Source organism: Arachis stenosperma, chromosome 2, assembly GCF_014773155.1.
Source record: "Arachis stenosperma cultivar V10309 chromosome 2, arast.V10309.gnm1.PFL2, whole genome shotgun sequence".
In the NCBI taxonomy this organism is placed as follows: domain Eukaryota; kingdom Viridiplantae; phylum Streptophyta; class Magnoliopsida; order Fabales; family Fabaceae; genus Arachis; species Arachis stenosperma.
In genome coordinates this window covers 88976920-88993428 of record NC_080378.1, presented here as the reverse complement: position 1 = coordinate 88993428, position 16509 = coordinate 88976920, and the positions used below count along the sequence as shown (strand labels likewise).

General features: G+C 30.9%; 2 protein-coding genes across 4 annotated transcripts; both read left to right on the top strand.

Moving 5' to 3' along the window:
- The first annotated feature begins 507 nt into the window (after positions 1-507).
- Positions 508-4568, top strand: LOC130957582 (uncharacterized). 2 transcript variants are annotated; one of them, XM_057884436.1, is made up of 4 exons: positions 508-1237; positions 1311-1421; positions 1534-1647; positions 4141-4568. In XM_057884436.1, the coding sequence occupies exons 1-3, from the start codon at positions 1081-1083 to the stop codon at positions 1644-1646; spliced, it is 381 nt and encodes a 126-aa protein (XP_057740419.1). In that variant the 5' UTR covers positions 508-1080; the 3' UTR covers position 1647; positions 4141-4568. The 2 variants fall into 2 exon arrangements, with proteins under 2 accessions (XP_057740419.1, XP_057740413.1); XM_057884430.1 differs by having other exon boundaries at positions 4065-4568.
- Positions 4569-12390: 7822 nt separating this feature from the next.
- On the top strand, positions 12391-15716 carry LOC130957535 (uncharacterized). 2 transcript variants are annotated; one of them, XM_057884384.1, is made up of 2 exons: positions 12391-12774; positions 15615-15716. In XM_057884384.1, the coding sequence occupies exons 1-2, from the start codon at positions 12464-12466 to the stop codon at positions 15670-15672; spliced, it is 369 nt and encodes a 122-aa protein (XP_057740367.1). In that variant the 5' UTR covers positions 12391-12463; the 3' UTR covers positions 15673-15716. The 2 variants fall into 2 exon arrangements, with proteins under 2 accessions (XP_057740367.1, XP_057740371.1); XM_057884388.1 differs by lacking the exon at positions 15615-15716 and adding an exon at positions 13729-14272.
- Positions 15717-16509: the final 793 nt, after the last annotated feature.

Below are 16509 nucleotides of genomic sequence, written 5' to 3'. Positions count from 1 at the left end.
TTATTTATAGCCTTAATTTCAGAAATTATTTTATTAAAGATAATTAAGGCAAGTTTTGATATATTAAATTTGAGATGAGTTATGATTATTATCCAATTTTATAATTATTGGATTATTTTCTATATTTGAATTATAAAGTTGTTAGTTATGAAATAATAAGAATTTTATATGATTTGGACTAAGTAATTAATATTTTAAATATTAATACTGCTGTTTTGGAAAATGAAGAAATTAAGTGTATTATTTCTAATTTTTGGATTTGAACATTTTATTGAAAATAATTTGTGAAATTGATGAGCAAAATGGTATTTTTCTATATACAATTAGTGTTGGATTTAATTTGGATTTCAATTATTATATTATTCCCAATTTTATTTGAAATTACCAATTTACCCCTAACCCTAATTTTCAAAATAATGAAACCCTAACCCTGAAACCCTACCCGGTTACCCGTTTCCCCCCAAGACCCATTAGCAACCCAAATACACAGCAACACAACAAGCACACACAGCAGGCGCATACACTCAACGCAGAAAAGGGGAGAAGAGAAACGTGAAGAAGGAGAGGGGAGGGGGAGGATGGCGCCGGCGGGCGTTACTGCCGCCGCGCCGTCATGTCGTGCAGAGGATAGAGAAGTGAGAGCCGAGGAAAGAGGCCGCTGCGGTCGAGCTTGCCGTCGTCCTCATGGTACTCCAACCGTCGAGCTCATAAGCATGGAGGAAGCACAACCGCCTCGGAGTCCGCCGTCAGGTCGAGTCGAAGGAAGAGAGACGCGTGGAGTCGTCGTCGCGACCAGAGGGGAGATCTGAGAAAGAAGGAAGAGAGCGAAGGGGTCCTCGCTGCCATGCTCAGCCTATTGCAAGCCCCGCCGCGCTGCGCCGCCAGTGCCGTCGTTGTCACCATCGATGGAGGAGAGAAGGGAGAACGCTCGCGTGGAGCTACTGCAGAGCCAGCCGCCGCCACCAAGCGTCCATAGTCACTGCGTTTCCCCGCGGTTGAGGGCGTCTCCACCACTGCACCTTGGCCGACGGTACTGCCGATCTGCTGCTCTGCGGTGCGTAGCTGGAGCTTCTGTTGCTGATGCTGGAGATCGGTGGTTGCCGGAAGACACTATTGTTGTCACTGCTGAAAGAGGGAAAAGCTGTGGCATTGTTCTGGCCGCCAGGAGAAGTTATGAGGCCTCTTGAACCACCGCTGGAGCTTCTGGCTACTTCTGTCGTTGTCAAAAAAGTTGCCAGTAAGGGTTTTATTTGAGGTTTTTGTTCTTTTTGAATTTTGAGGTTACTATGGTCACTGCCTGCTGGTTTCAGTCATCGTGATTGGAATTCATCGCCGCTGCCGCTTGAGGTGGCTGTCGGGCTGCCGCCGAGCCGGTTCGAAGACCGCCGCGGTGTCGGTTCAGCCTTTCCTCCTTCGATTCGGTAAGCGTTTTCGATTTGAAAGCCCTTTAGTTACTGTTCTGTTATCATACGCTGAGGTTTGTGGCGTTAATTGCTATACGATTGAGTTTTGGTTATTATATGTTGCGAATAGTGTTGCTATGGTTATTGCGAAAGTGGCTGGGAGCTGAGGTTTTGGTTGCCGGTGATTTCGAGTTGAGGCAGAAAGGACTCTGTGAGACGTTGGGTTATGGAATTGCGTTTTGAGGTAGGAGCGCTTTTCAAAAATTATGTTTTATGTATTGGAATTATTACATATGGATATTGAGGTGAGACGCTGTGTATTTGGTGATTGTATCTGCCTTATGTATTATTTGATTGTCTTGAATGATTATTGATGTTTGTTTGGCTGAATTGTTGTGCGGCTTTGTGAAATGTAATGTTTTGAAGTTGATTATTTAAAGATTTGAAATCTGAATTTAATCCGTTGAGGATTGATTTGAATTGAGTTAATTATTTTGATGATGTGAAAAGTTGAATGTACTTTTGAATTCAGCCTGGTTTAATTTAATTGACTTGGTTTTGGACAAATAATTTATTGCTGAACCGATTCTTTTAAGCTTTGGAAATGAGTTAGATCGGTTGATATTGAGTTGATTTTGAAATGGTTTCCTTGAGATATGCCACTGAGGCGACTGTTGGATTTAGCTTGCTTTTGAATTGATTTCTGGTTTTGAGCTGTTGAAAAGGAATGAGAAACGGTTTAGTTGGGACCCGAACCGGGTGGCAAAGTCCAAGTTTTAGGAGAGATGCTGCCAAAATTTCTATAAAATCTGAGTCTTTATTTGAAATGTTATTTCAAAAATTTTGAGTTTAATGCCTTTCCTATTTACTTCGAGGATTGTAAATTTAGGGCTTCTTTTATTATCTTTACTTAGAACAATTATGAAAGCGATGAAGCTACGCTTTGACAGAATTGTTAAAAGAGAATCATGATTTTCCCTTATTTTCCAAGAAGAATAGTATGCATTTGGGTACAAGTCATTCGAAAGAGAATTTTACCTTGCGGTTGTTTTAAAAGGTAAAACGGGTTTACATTTTTCTCTATTAACATAAAGATTGTCCCTTGGAAGAGTTTTTGTGATTTTAAAGGACTTGAATTTCGATTGATGAACCTCATTATTTTGATGTTTTAAATAAGATTCAGAGTATCCTTCGAACTCTAGTTTAAAACAACAAAAATGATTCTCTTAGCAGTTTGAAACGCTTCAGATTTAATTATGGAATTGAAGCCGGTTTTGTTTAAGTAAAGGAAATGACTTTGAGAAGAGTAATTGATTACATGACTCAGATTGGCTTAGATCCTATTTTATTACTCAAATCAGGAAACTAAGGTGTTTAATGATTTTAAGTGAATTTGGCAAAATGAGTTATGATATCCTCCCCTAAAGACTTGGGACTCTGTCGAGAAACTTTTGTTATAAAATCCCATTGTTGGATGGGTGATTTTGAATACTTTGAAGTAAATCCTTAACTTGCCATGGTTTTGGAAGTTTTGGAAAGAGAATGTCGAGAGTGGCTTTGTTTTAAAAAGGGAACTCACTTTGAGTAAATTTGGCTTATGAGCCTGAGATGATTTGAAAAAGGAGATCCTCAAAGCCAAAGCTGAAAAGAGTTGAAACTTGATTTCAAAGTGAAATGATTTGAGAAAAAGTGAATTATGGCTTGAATGCCGATTTTATGAATTTGATGATGTTGAATGGTGGAAGTGCTATTTTGTTATGAGCTGGAATGACTGTGTATGCTATTGAGTCACGGCTGATTGCCGAATGAGTTATGAGCCGTATGGCTGACTATGAATTATGAATTTAAGCCGAAGGGCTGTATTTATTGATAAATTGGTTGGTTCTGGATTGAACCGTGAGTCGGATGGCTAAGATGGATGGTGATCCATGGTTGAGTATAAATGCATGTATGCAATTGAATGAATTATGAATTTAAGCCGGATGGCTGAGATGAATGTTGAATGTGAGTACGCTTGTGTTTTCTCTCTGGTTGTAAGGGTGACAGGGCATCGATACCCTCTAATGGTGACAGGGCGCAGATACCCTCTAATGGTGATAGGGCACATATTCCCTCTAATGATATTAATGCTCAACAGAGAGACTGTGCCCGGGTTAGATACCGGACACGTCGGATTGGCTTGATAACTAACAGATGATATCAGCAGCCACTAGGACAGGCATGCATCATATGCATCTATGTGACATTGTTTGGGTGTGCATATTGTATGTGGTTTGCCTTTGTGATTAACTGCTAATTGTTCTACTTGCTATAACTGTTTGTTTGTGCCTGAACTTCTTATCTGTGTTTGTGTCTGGGACTCTGTTGGATTGTGATGATTTGTTGATGGATTGATTGTTTGGGCCTAGGGCCATGGTTGAAATGAGATGGACCAATGATTGGTTCCGGTTTTGTGTTTTTGGTTTGGAAAAGTATGAAATGCTAATTTGGTTCATCATGGTTAAACCTTTTTAAAAGGCTTTTGAGTTTTTGAGAATTGAACGGTTCCTCTTTTAGAAAAGATTTCTGACTTTACTTTTATTGTAAACCATTATTTTTGAAAAGAGGCATAAGACGGTTATTAATCACTGGTACGGTTTATCTTCACGTATCCTATTACAGTAATTCCCAAAAACCCTCTACTGAGAACCCTTTCGATGATGATGTTCTCACCCCCCTACATTTTTCTCCTTTCAAGATATGGACGCAGATGTCACGAAGAATTTATTTAATTGTTGTTGAGATGCTCTGTGCTGCTTTAGTTATTATTTATTGTACCCTCACCTTTATCCTGATATATTTTGTAAGAGAAATAGGGATTGTATTGGTTAATGTTTGTAATATTATTTATATGTATGTATGTATATATATGAATGTACTCTTTACGAGTTTCTGTAAGTTGTATGGTATGTATGGATATACGTTGTATAACAAAAATATTTTTGGGAGCGGTTTTGCGGTTTAAAGTTTTAAACATGCTCATTTTTTAGTATTAAATAATATAAGTGTCGTCGTAATGTCCGAACTATCAGAGTCGCACAGCCGGAAGCGTGAGTTTTGATAGTTAGGGTATTACAGACTACACATTTTAATATAAAAAATTCTAATTTTTTGTGTCTATCATTTGTGTACCAAACTTATTAAATTTATCTTTTATAATGAATATTAAATATTATTTATTTAACGTTTTTGAGTTTGACAAATTAAACATCAAAATTTTAGGTACAATAATAATTTAATTTTGATGTATTGTTACTATAAAGTAGTTTTACTCTTACATTCAATCATGTAATGTCACATCATAAAAAATAATTACTTTTTTTATTAGTCGTGTGAATAGTCATTTAAAAAAACAGATGTAATTGTATGACTGCCATTAAAATTAAACTCACAATAATAAACACTTTATTACATTACCTTACTACATTATTATTCAAGAATGCTTTTAGATTGGATCATATCCACAAATTCAGAGTATTTATCTACATCCGATCTGTAATTTACGATTCAATATGCACTTAAATAAGATCGAATCGTAGACATCATATTTGTATGTGTGGATTTGATCCACATATCTGCATGAAATAATAAATAAATAAATAAAATATATATTGTATTTATAATTTATTTTAATTAATAATTATTATTTATATGTGTTGTATTATTTTATTTTTATAAAAAGTTAGTTTATTAATTTTTTAAGAGTTAAGAAAAAAAGAGAATTTTATTATTTTTTAAAAAATAAATCTTTTATAATATATTTTTTGTCGTTATATATAATATCCAATCTTATTCGGTCTCCGATCCAGATCGCATCGAATCTAACATAAAAAGTGTTGATATTAGTTTTGATCTGATCGAGTGGATTAAATTGAGATTTTGACTATATTTATGGTCTATTTGGGAAGCTTTAAAAGTAACTTTTTTTAACTTTTGATTTATGAAAAGTAGTAGTATTAATGTTTGGTGCAATTTTTAAAACCAAAACACTGTTTTTTAAAAAGTTATTTAGAAACTTATAGAGAATTTAAAAAAAATGACTTCTCTCATAATACTACTACTTTTTATCACATTTCTATAAAATAAACACTTTTAAAACTAAAAATCTAAATACAAAATAATTTATTTATAAACTACTTTTGATATAATCATTTATTGTTTAAGTTATTTTTTTAAAAATAACTTAATTAAGCTGTTTACCCAAATTGGCTTCCCTAACTGTATTTTTGGTTTGTATAGGACATTACACTTTACATGAGGGAAGGAGAGAACCCAACGTTTTGGGTGCTGAGAGAGCATATTTACAGAGAGAAGTAGCCATAGGTTATGTAAAAAACAATAAGGTATAGGTGCCTATGCCAATGGCAATTCAGGTTAAACCGTCAATTAATATTAATGGGGTTTGATTTGCAAGTAATGAACCCAATTCCAAAGTCAGAACCCCTATCTCTTAAATGACAGACTCCTTAGTAGTCATATCTGAACTTGAAGGAGAACATGCTCAGCACCCTATGCCTCCACCTTTGCTTGACCTTAGCCCTTAGTCCTTAAGATTTTAACTTTTAAATGATCTAAAATTACTACGACTATTCAATATTCACCTTTAAGGCCTCAACCATAGTTTTTTTAAGGCTTTATTATTATTATTTTTTATTTTATTACCCTTCCGTTATCAAAATTGATCACAAGTCCTCTAGTTTAACATGTGAATGAAGTTAGCTATTACAAATGAAATGTCTCACCTATAATTTAGAAAATAAGCGACAGGACTATGAATTTGTAAAGTCTACAAATATCAATATTCTCCCGCATTTTTTTATATTTGATTGGACATTATAAAAGTTTTCAGGAATTTGTTTCTTAATTTTATCCATTTCTTCATAAATATATGGCATGGCTAATTTTAAATTTCTACACATTTTAGACAATATTGATTTGATTTTCAAGATCTGTGATATCTCAAAATTAATTTATTCACTTCCTTAGCATCATTTTTATCAGCATATTGGCTAGCTCGCAGCCATTTCTAAAAACAAAACATAAACTGGAGATTATTACTTGCAAAATAAAGGGCAAAACACTAAAATAAGTCAAGGGGAAGAAATTTTTACGTAAATCCGCCAAACCAAAATTTTTTTTATGAATCAACCAAAGCATGTTTATATGTAGTTCGAATCAATTAGATTCGAACTCAATCTACACATAATTCGAATCATATTGCTTCGAATTATACACAAAACTCACACACACACTAATTCGAATCAACTTGATTCGAATTACACACATACAATAATTCGAATCAAGTTGATTCGAATTACACCCTGATTTATTAAAAAAATTAATAATTTATTAAAAAATTTATTAAAAAATAATAATTTAAAATTAAAAAAATATATTTTTTATTTCATGTATTAAAAAAAATCTAACAAAATATTTAATTACGAGACTTTTTTTAAATATTAATGAGCTATCAATTCAATATATGGTGAGATATTACATGATTCGAATTACGCATGGAAAGTTCAATCACTCTGATTCGAATTATATGGTGAGCAATTCGAATTCTATACAATACTCTTCTGTCCATTCTTGATAGCTCATGAATACTTTTTAATAAATTTATTTTAATTATATAAACCACAAAAAATATTTTATTCTATGCAAAATAATTTAAAAATGGCTTAAAAGATGTTAGGAGTACTATAAAAATTTGCAATGACTTAGGACATTAATAATTTAGAAATGAAAGAAAATATATTTTTATCATGTATTTACCTAAATCACTAGAATATTACAAACTTTTATAGTACTCGTAACATTTTTAAGCCATTTTTTTAAATTATTTTGTATAGAATAAAATATATTTTTTAATTATTTTGGATGGAATAAAATATTTTCTTTAATTTTTAAATTATTATTGACTATCTAGAGTATTTTATTTAAAATTTGTGTACATGCATGTATTTACCTAAATCATTAGAACATTACAAATTTTTATAGTATTCCTAATATTTTTTAAGTCATTTTTTAAATTATTTTGCATTATTTTTTTGTGGTTTATATAATTAAAATAAATTTATTAAAAAGTATTCATGAGCTATCAAGAATGGACAGAAGAGTATTGTATAGAATTCAAATTGCTCACCATATAATTCGAATCAGAGTGATTGAACTTTCCATGCGTAATTCGAATCATGTAATATCTCACCATATAATTTAAAAAAATTTATTAAAAAATATTCATGAGCTATTAAAAATGGACAAAAGAGTATTGTATGGAATTTGAATTGATAGCTCATTAATATTTAAAAAAAGTCTCGTAATTAAATATTTTGTTAGATTTTTTTTAATACATGAAATAAAATATATATTTTTTTAATTTTAAATTATTATTTTTTAATAAATTTTTTAATAAATTATTAATTTTTTTAATAAATCAGGGTGTAATTCGAATCAACTTGATTCGAATTATTGTATGTGTGTAATTCGAATCAAGTTGATTCGAATTAGTATGTGTGTGAGTTTTGTGTATAATTCGAAGCAATATGATTCGAATTATGTGTAGATTGAGTTCGAATCTAATTGATTCGAACTACATATAAACATGCTTTGGTTGATTCATGAAAAAAATTTTGGTTTGGCGGATTTACGTAAAAATTTCTTCCCCTTGGCTTATTTTAGTGTTTTGCCCCAAAATAAACCTATTAATCATAAAGAAATTTGTTATTTTTTATCTTCTTCACCTTAATTGTTATTTGCACAAGTTATGTTTTTATCCGAGTGGGAATAACATTTTTCTTCTGTATGTTTATGGAATTTTGAAAAGGAAAAACTACCAAAAGTACCCATGAAGTTTACGAACGCTGACAAAAGTACCCATAAACTAAGGAAATTAACGTTGTACCCTTGAAAGATGGATTTCGTATAACAAAAGTATCCAAATCCTAAATTTGTGTTGATTTTTTAATAAAATTCCCAAACTACCCCACCCTTACCCCATTCTATCGTCACTCCTCTCTCAAAAACCCTCATAGAGTCTTCTCCCTTTCACTCTTAAGGTGACTACAACACCTTCATTACGCGCCTTTGACCCAACCTAAGGAGAATATCGCCATGATGCACCTGTTGTAGCCGAGGAGAACGTCATCGTGGCGCGTCTGACCCAGCAGAGGAGAATACCATCGTCGTACGCCTGAGAAGAGAGAGGGGTCGTGGTGCTCTTGCATGCAGGAAGAGGGTTCGGTAAAGAGAAATCAAAGAAGAAAGGGAGGTGGCGCTGTGGATGGAGGTTCTGCCATTGACGATGTTACAGCCAGCGAAAAAAAAGGTATTTCTTTTTTTTTTAAACATTTTTTATTTTATTTTTTTTCTTTTCAGAAATTGATTTAGTTACTACTAAAATGATATTGTTCTATTTTTTTAAATCTGCTTCTATTTTTTATGAAGGCTGAGATTGATTTACAGAAGATCAGGTTTATGGCTACTTCTACTTCTGATTTTTGCTGAAATAAATTTCAAATTTGATGAATGGATTTATTAGTTTTTTATGGTTGATGGCTATTTCTACTTCTAGTTTTGCTAAAGTGAATTGAAATTGGATGAATGAATTTGAAAATTTTTATATGTTGAGTATTTTTTGGTGTTTGATTGATTTGGTTTGGGTATGGATTGTAAACTTATGAATGAATCGGTTGAAGTCCGATCCTCCACCACCACCACCACCACCATTGATTTCGGTCTGGTTTGTTGTAGGAGTAGTTTCGGACTCCATGGCAAAGGTTGGTGCAGATTGGGTTATGAAAGGTTGAAAAAGTGAGTTGAGGTTGAGTGTAGGGTAGTTTAGGAATTTTATTAAAAAATCAACAAAAAATTAGGATTTAGATACTTTTGTCATACGGAATCCATCTTTCATGGGTACAGCGTTAATTTCCTTAGTTTATGGATACTTTTGTCAGCGTTCGTAAACTTCATGGGTACTTTTGGTAGTTTTTCCTTTTGAAAATTTTAAATATCTCAAAAATAAATAGAGAGATAAAAATTTATCGAACGAACCACACTCCTTCGTATACATTAGGAGTCTATTGATGAGAAGGAGTTAGAAAAAGGTTGAACCCAATTTCTATAGTGATGAATATAAACCTAATTGAAATTTTTGGAGAATTATATATTTGTATATTGATAAAATTATTCACTATTTCTTAAAGTCCGATCTCTCCCTCGAATGAACCATTGATCAGCCAAAAGAAACGATAAACTAGAAGGGCTTAATTGCCCCAATTTTGTTTCTTCTGTAGTTCAAGATGAGAAAAGAAATTGTAAACTTTGTCCCAATTGGTCTAGCTAATTGTACAAGTTAAAAATTCATTATATGACATATATGAAAGTTATAATTTTCTTTGCATTCCCATTAATAATATATAAGACCGAAATCTTTCTAGTATCCTCAAAAATTAAATCAAGGCAGTTTGTCATGCACATACATGGAGACCAAAATAGCTATTTCTTCTTTTCTTTGCTTAAAACTATAATTTATGCCACCATTGACCATTGTACATCAAATAATTTTTATAAATAATTACTTGATCCTTTTTTCCCCTCACTTCTGTTACATAAGCAACTCCCAATTAATATTATGTTTTCAATGTTTTCAAGAGGCATGAAGTTTTTTACCTTTTGTGGTACATATTTTATTTAGCACCGTTTAATGCGTAAATATTATATAAGATTTTACACAATTAATAAGACACCCTTTACTGAATATTTATATAAAAAAGATGTACTGGTTGAAGAATGAAGAGAAATATCAATGCTCAACTAGAATAATTAACAATTGAAAATAACAATTTGCTAAAATTAGAGGTTTTTATTTTCCTTATTTTAATATTTTGTAGCTCTTGGTATAAGGAGAAGACATGAACTTAGTATGGCATATCTTAGTTCTGAAATCATATCATACATAATAAGTATTTATACAATATTATAATAAGCCTTTAACTCATCTACCATAAACTTATGATTGCAAGAAAACAAAAGGTGAGTGATTGAGTGATCAATGCATGGCTTAGTTAACTATAACATCTTTTTTCTCTTAATCATTATTGTTACACAAGGGACTTCTCTGGCAGACGAAGAATAATTTTTTTGTTAATTGAAGTTTCATTTAAAGATTTAATATTCGCCAATATAAATTACTACATATATAAGGTAAAATTTAAAATTTTAACACTTATTTAAATAAATTAGTGAATTAACTATTAGATTAACTCAAATTGATTGGGACTCCTAACCTATGAACGAATTATTATGTTTATTACAATATATCATATATGTTCTTAATTACACAATTAGACGACATTATTATCTAATGAATAGTTATCAAATATGATGGTTCAAGAGAGGACATGTATGTTCAAGCTTAATTAACCATGCAAAAACATCATTAGCTTAAATTAGAGATTTTTTTATTAGTATTTTCTAACTCTTGGTATAAGAAGGGGACATGAGCTAAAGGAATATATTAGTTCAAGCTAGTCATATAGAATAAATATTTAGCAAATAAATATTTTAAACCTATATAAAACATTAATTATCATAAACTAGTATTTTCTAACTCTTGGTATAAGAGGGGACATGAACTAAAGGAATATATTAGTTCAAGCTAGTCATATAGAATAAATATTTAGAAAATATTTTAACCCTATATAAAACATCAACTATCATAAACCCCTTATTTCTTATAGTGTCTTGCAAGTATAGTTGTTGCTGTAATATATTATTATTTTTAGTAAAGGACTATATTCATGTATGTCTATGGACGGGCGGAGCCTCATACATTGTAAGGGGCAAAGACCCTCCAATTTAAAATTTTTTATATATATAGTCCTTTAATTTTTATATTATTAGTCTCTCCTAATTTTATTTTTTTCCTCTCTTCTAAAATTATATATTTTTGTATTGGTTTCCTCCAAAAAATACTAGTTCTGGCTCTGTCTATGGATGAAAGTTGTGAATTCTCTTCACATTTTCAAACTATAGAACAATATAATCTTTTCAATATTCAGAAGAATTAAGTGAAGATAGTTTTGCGCCACGCATAGAAACCAAAATGGTTTCCCTTTTTTTAGCTTTAAACTATAATTTACATTATGCCACCATTGTACATACATCACGTAATTTTTATAATTAATTATTTAATCTTTTTCCCCTCACTTTTGTTACACAAGCAACTCCTAATTAATATTATTTTTTCAATGTTTTTATGAGGCATGAAGCCTTAATGTCCACCTTTTGTGGTCTATATATATATTTTATATTTAGCACCGTTTAATGCACACCATATCGTCATATAAGTTCGTTCTTATTGCACAAAAATTAATTAGATATCCTCTAGTTGAGCTAGAATATATATGTCTTTCCAACTAGAATGATTAACAATTGAAAACAATGCCTAAATTGGAGGTTTCTATTTTGCAGCTCTTGATATAAGGAAAAGACATGAATTTAGTAAGACGTTCTTAGTTATTCTGGAATCATATCTTACAAAATAAGTATTTATAAAACATGATCATCTATCATAAATTTACGATTGCGAGAAAACAAAAGGAGAGTGATTGATGATGAGTGGCCAATGACCAAGTTAACTATAACATTTTATGAGGCATATAAAGCTTTTCAAATTTTATATCATAATATCATAATATCATATCATAATATCATATCATATATGTTCTTACACAATTAAATGAAATTATTATCTAATGAATAGTTATCATAGATGGTTCAAGAGACATGTTCAAGCTTAACTATGCAAAAACCTCATTCGCTAAAAATTAGAAGGTTTTTTTATATATTAATATTTTCTAACTCTTGTTACAACGAGGGGACATGACTTAAGAAAGGAATATACTAGTTCTGGCTAGAATAATCATAACAAATATTTAGGGAATATTTTAAGCCTATATAAAGCATATGAACTACATATCATATACTAATGTTTTCAAGATAAAAAAGAAGAGTGATCAATGGCTAAGAATAGTGCAGCACTTGCAATTGCAATGTTAATGATTTTAGTAATTACTTGTTCTGGTGCGATAGATGAATTTCATGAAACTATTCCTGAAGAGATTTGGACTACATCTTATTATATTGCATCTGGCTCTCTAGAATACTGTGCCAAGGAGTGCACGATACGCTATAAGAACAATTTGAAAATGAAGAAAGAATGTGTTAAGAATTGCATTATCCGCAAATGCAGTCAACTTTTTCCGACAGATGAAACAAAACAGATCGAATGCACTGTCCGTCTTGTTGCTCAGTACAACAAGAAATTCTTGTAAGTATATCTAAGTTTTGGTTTCTATTAATTATATATATTTGATATGATCATTTCTTTAACTTTTTTATTTTTAAATTTTGTCTATTAGAACATATTTAATATATAGGAGTTACTTCGATAAAGATAAAGATGTTAAAAGTGTCTTTTTTTTCTAAAGATATTTTTAATAATTAAAATTCAACATACACATATAATCGAGTAAATTGTTTTATTTTTATTAAAATTAGACTGAGCAAATCAGTTTAGCCGAAAAACCAATAATTAAATTTTAAATTAGTCTAAATTAATATTTTTTTTTATAAAACAACTACAATATTTCTATTATAAAAAATAACTAAATTACTCTTATTTTATATATATATATATATTAATTTTAAAATTTTAAATCATAATTCCTAATCCTATGATTGCAAAGAAAAAAAGATTAGAATTTAGTTAGGATTTTTAAAATTGTTATATATAATAAAAATATTTTGGTTATTTTTTATAATAGAGGTATTGTAGTCATTTTTTATAGAAAATAATATTAATTTAGACTAGTTTAAGATTTGATTCACTATTTTTTCAGTCAAATTAATTTGTCTGGCCTAATTTTGACAAAAAATAACACGATTTAATTGATTATATGTATCAAATTTTAATTATTAAAAAACATATTTAAAAAAAGACATTTTAAACATCTTTATTTGATTGACTTTCTTAACATATTACATATTAATTTATACAAGATATATCTAAATGTATACTATAATAATATATAATATCCTAAATTAATGTATTTTATATAGCAGAAGGATCAATCATTTATCGAAGAAAGTATTTGTGGCATTTACAATATCATATAAAACAAAATTCTCGAAGATAATTTAATTAATCATGGTTTATTTCAAAGTTTTGTTTTCATTTTGAAGACTTTTTGTTGGATTAGATCTTAAAGCTTGGTTTCAATAGTGTTAGGGATCCGATGGATTTCAACAACAATTAGCCAAGAGAGGATAAGGCCTGCAAAAAGCATACATAGTTAAAGATTACGAAGATTTCTAAATCCAAACACAATCTTGACGCATCCAAATATTTGAAACCCTCCACCGTGCGTTAACTATATGTACATCCAAAGTATTTTTTATTTTTCATTTCTATCGTCAACTAAAAACCAAACCAAACCCAAAAACAACAACAAAAATCAAATAAAACTCCTTAAACATTAGATCCAAAGCAGAACCTACATCCTACGGAATATTCTGGAACAACGCAGAACCCTAATGAGGAAGCAAATGATGAGAGGTTTTCGGCAAGAGAATGCCAGGTGAGGCATGACTTTTGGCGGGAAGCAAATAGTTTGCAGGAGGGAGTTGTTCAACTTTACCATTTTTCATATCTACTCTTCTTCCTTAATGTTACATTGTTATGTGTTTTTTTTTATTATTAATGTTATGCTTGTCATAGACTAACAAATTTGATAGTTAAAAATGGGTCTTTTCATTTTATGTTTTTTTTTTTTTTTGTCGAGGTCAAATTTGATAAATTTTGTTGTTAAAAGGAGTATTTTCATTTCTTTGGGACATGATTGAGATTCTTGTTAGAATCATTCCAAAATCCAAAAGGAAGTATATTTGTATTTGGATTTGGATGATTTGATTTATTGACGTACTACTTTTTGAATTGATGTTGGTTTTTGTAATTGTTAATTTTGTGCTTTCTAGTTTGTTTATTTTATTCGTCTCTATATAATTTTATTAAATTTTTAAGGTTAAATTATATGGTTAGTCCTTACATTTTTAGTGAAATTACAAATTGGTCCCTATACTTTAAAAGTTTGTAATTAAGGTCCAGTTTGGATAACCAACTTAATTAAACTCATTTTGATAAAATAACTTAAACAATAAATGACTCTGTTAAAAGTAATTTATAAATAAGTTATTTTGTATTTGAATTTTTAACTCTAAAAGTGCTTATTTTATAGAAATGTGATAAAAAGTAGAAGTATTATGAAAGAAGTCATTTTTTAACTTCTTTATAAACTCCTAAATAGCTTCTTAGAAAGTTGTAATTTGATTTTGAAAATTGCACCCGACATTAATACTACTACTTTTCATAAGTCAAAAGTTAAAAAAAATTACTTCTAAAGTTTTCCAAACGGGCCCTAAGTCTCTCAAGAGAATTAAAATTTATAATTTAGTCTTTACTGTTTAAAAAGTGTTGATTTAACAGAATATTCTCAGCATATACTAAAAATATTCTGTTAAATTAAACACTTTTTGAACGGCGGGGACTAAATTAAAAATTTTAATTTTCTTTAGGGACCCAATTACAAACTTTTAAAGTGTAGGGACCAACTGTGTAATTTAACCAAATTTTAATTAGGTTTTTATATATATTTTTTATTTTCAATTGAATTTTTACACTAGTTTTAATTTTGTAATTAGATCATTCATAGTGTAAAAAATATTAGTGTTGACTGAATATTTCTCTTCAAATTGAAAGCATCTGTAATTAAGAACCTAACTAAATCTTTGATTAACCTATGGTCATGGTCACGCTGAAAAAACGTAGCCTAAAGTGTCAGAATTTGAAAATTGAAATCGTGACCATAGAAACTGTGACCATAGACCTATGGCTACGAGAGAATAGGTCACGGTAAAAAATCGTGACCATAGATCCAAAACCGTGACCATAGATCTATGGTCACCCTTTTTACTAGTTATGGTCACGGTTTTTTACCGTAATCATAGGCCTTTTTTTTTTTTTGTGAGACTAAACCAAAATTTCTACGCTAAGCTGAAGGCACCACCCAAAATATGCTGCTAACTCTTACTGTCCCTGATCAATCATTGCAGCCAAAAGACGAGAATTATTTCACCTTCATATCCTGCTGTGGGTCCTATTTCTGTCTGAAGGGAAAGAAGGAAGGGAAAAGAACTAGGAAATTCTTAGTAGGGTCAGGGTGGATAATTAGTTTCATTTTATTTTAATCTTTAGCCAACAGCCACACACCATAAAACACAGACAAACTTCAACAAAGCATGACGAGTAATTCACTCAGAAGTCAATTAACCAAAAGCACACAGACACGTTTACAGAATTTCATAACATAGAGATATGCTATTACCAACGTGGCAACTCGTCGTAGGACTCTTCTCAATCTCCATATATCTGTGATATTATCTTCTGCTTTGCCATCCAAACCTTCCTGTAAGCAGGCCTGAATCCATAAGTTGCTTATGTTGCTTCTTACAACACCTTAATCGTAACTGTAGCATCCGTTCTAACGAATAGAAAGATCCTCGCACAAATGACGTGGTAATTGAGCTGCTGGTGATTGCTCGAAATCGATGTAGCCAAGCAAGTGTGCGGACCATTATACCTTCTAACTTCCCATGTACCTTTTCGTGCACGAAGTGAGATGCGAATTAACCAAGTGCAACCTTTGCCGAATTTCTTGCATTTTCCATGGTACTTAAGATGATCTGACTCTAACACTCTGTACTAAACACCTTGACGGATGCTATAATCCTTCACACTCAAGACAGCTTCCTCTTTATTCTGGAATGATTGTCCAATCTAAAATTATGTAGGAGCAGTTCTATGATGCAATTCTTGACCCCTAAAAGCAGCATCTACGTCTAACTATTACCCTATAGCCTCCAAGTTTAGGGTTGAAAAGTGCGAAAGATATTATTGTGTGTCGAAACTTGATGAGTCATGCTGTGTATGTGGATTGCTTCTTGTTTC

Excerpts from the sequence above, each read along its gene's own strand:
- LOC130957582 (XM_057884436.1), top strand. The coding sequence starts at position 1,081 with ATGCTGGAGATCGGTGGTTGCCGGAAGACACTATTGTTGTCACTGCTG. Across the intron at positions 1,238-1,310 it reads CGTTGTCAAAAAAGTTGCCA|TCATCGTGATTGGAATTCAT; the intron begins GTAAGGGTTTTA and ends TGCTGGTTTCAG. Across the intron at positions 1,422-1,533 it reads GCCTTTCCTCCTTCGATTCG|TGTTGCTATGGTTATTGCGA; the intron begins GTAAGCGTTTTC and ends TGTTGCGAATAG.
- LOC130957535 (XM_057884384.1), top strand. The coding sequence starts at position 12,464 with ATGGCTAAGAATAGTGCAGCACTTGCAATTGCAATGTTAATGATTTTA. Across the intron at positions 12,775-15,614 it reads CAGTACAACAAGAAATTCTT|CCAAAAGACGAGAATTATTT; the intron begins GTAAGTATATCT and ends CAATCATTGCAG.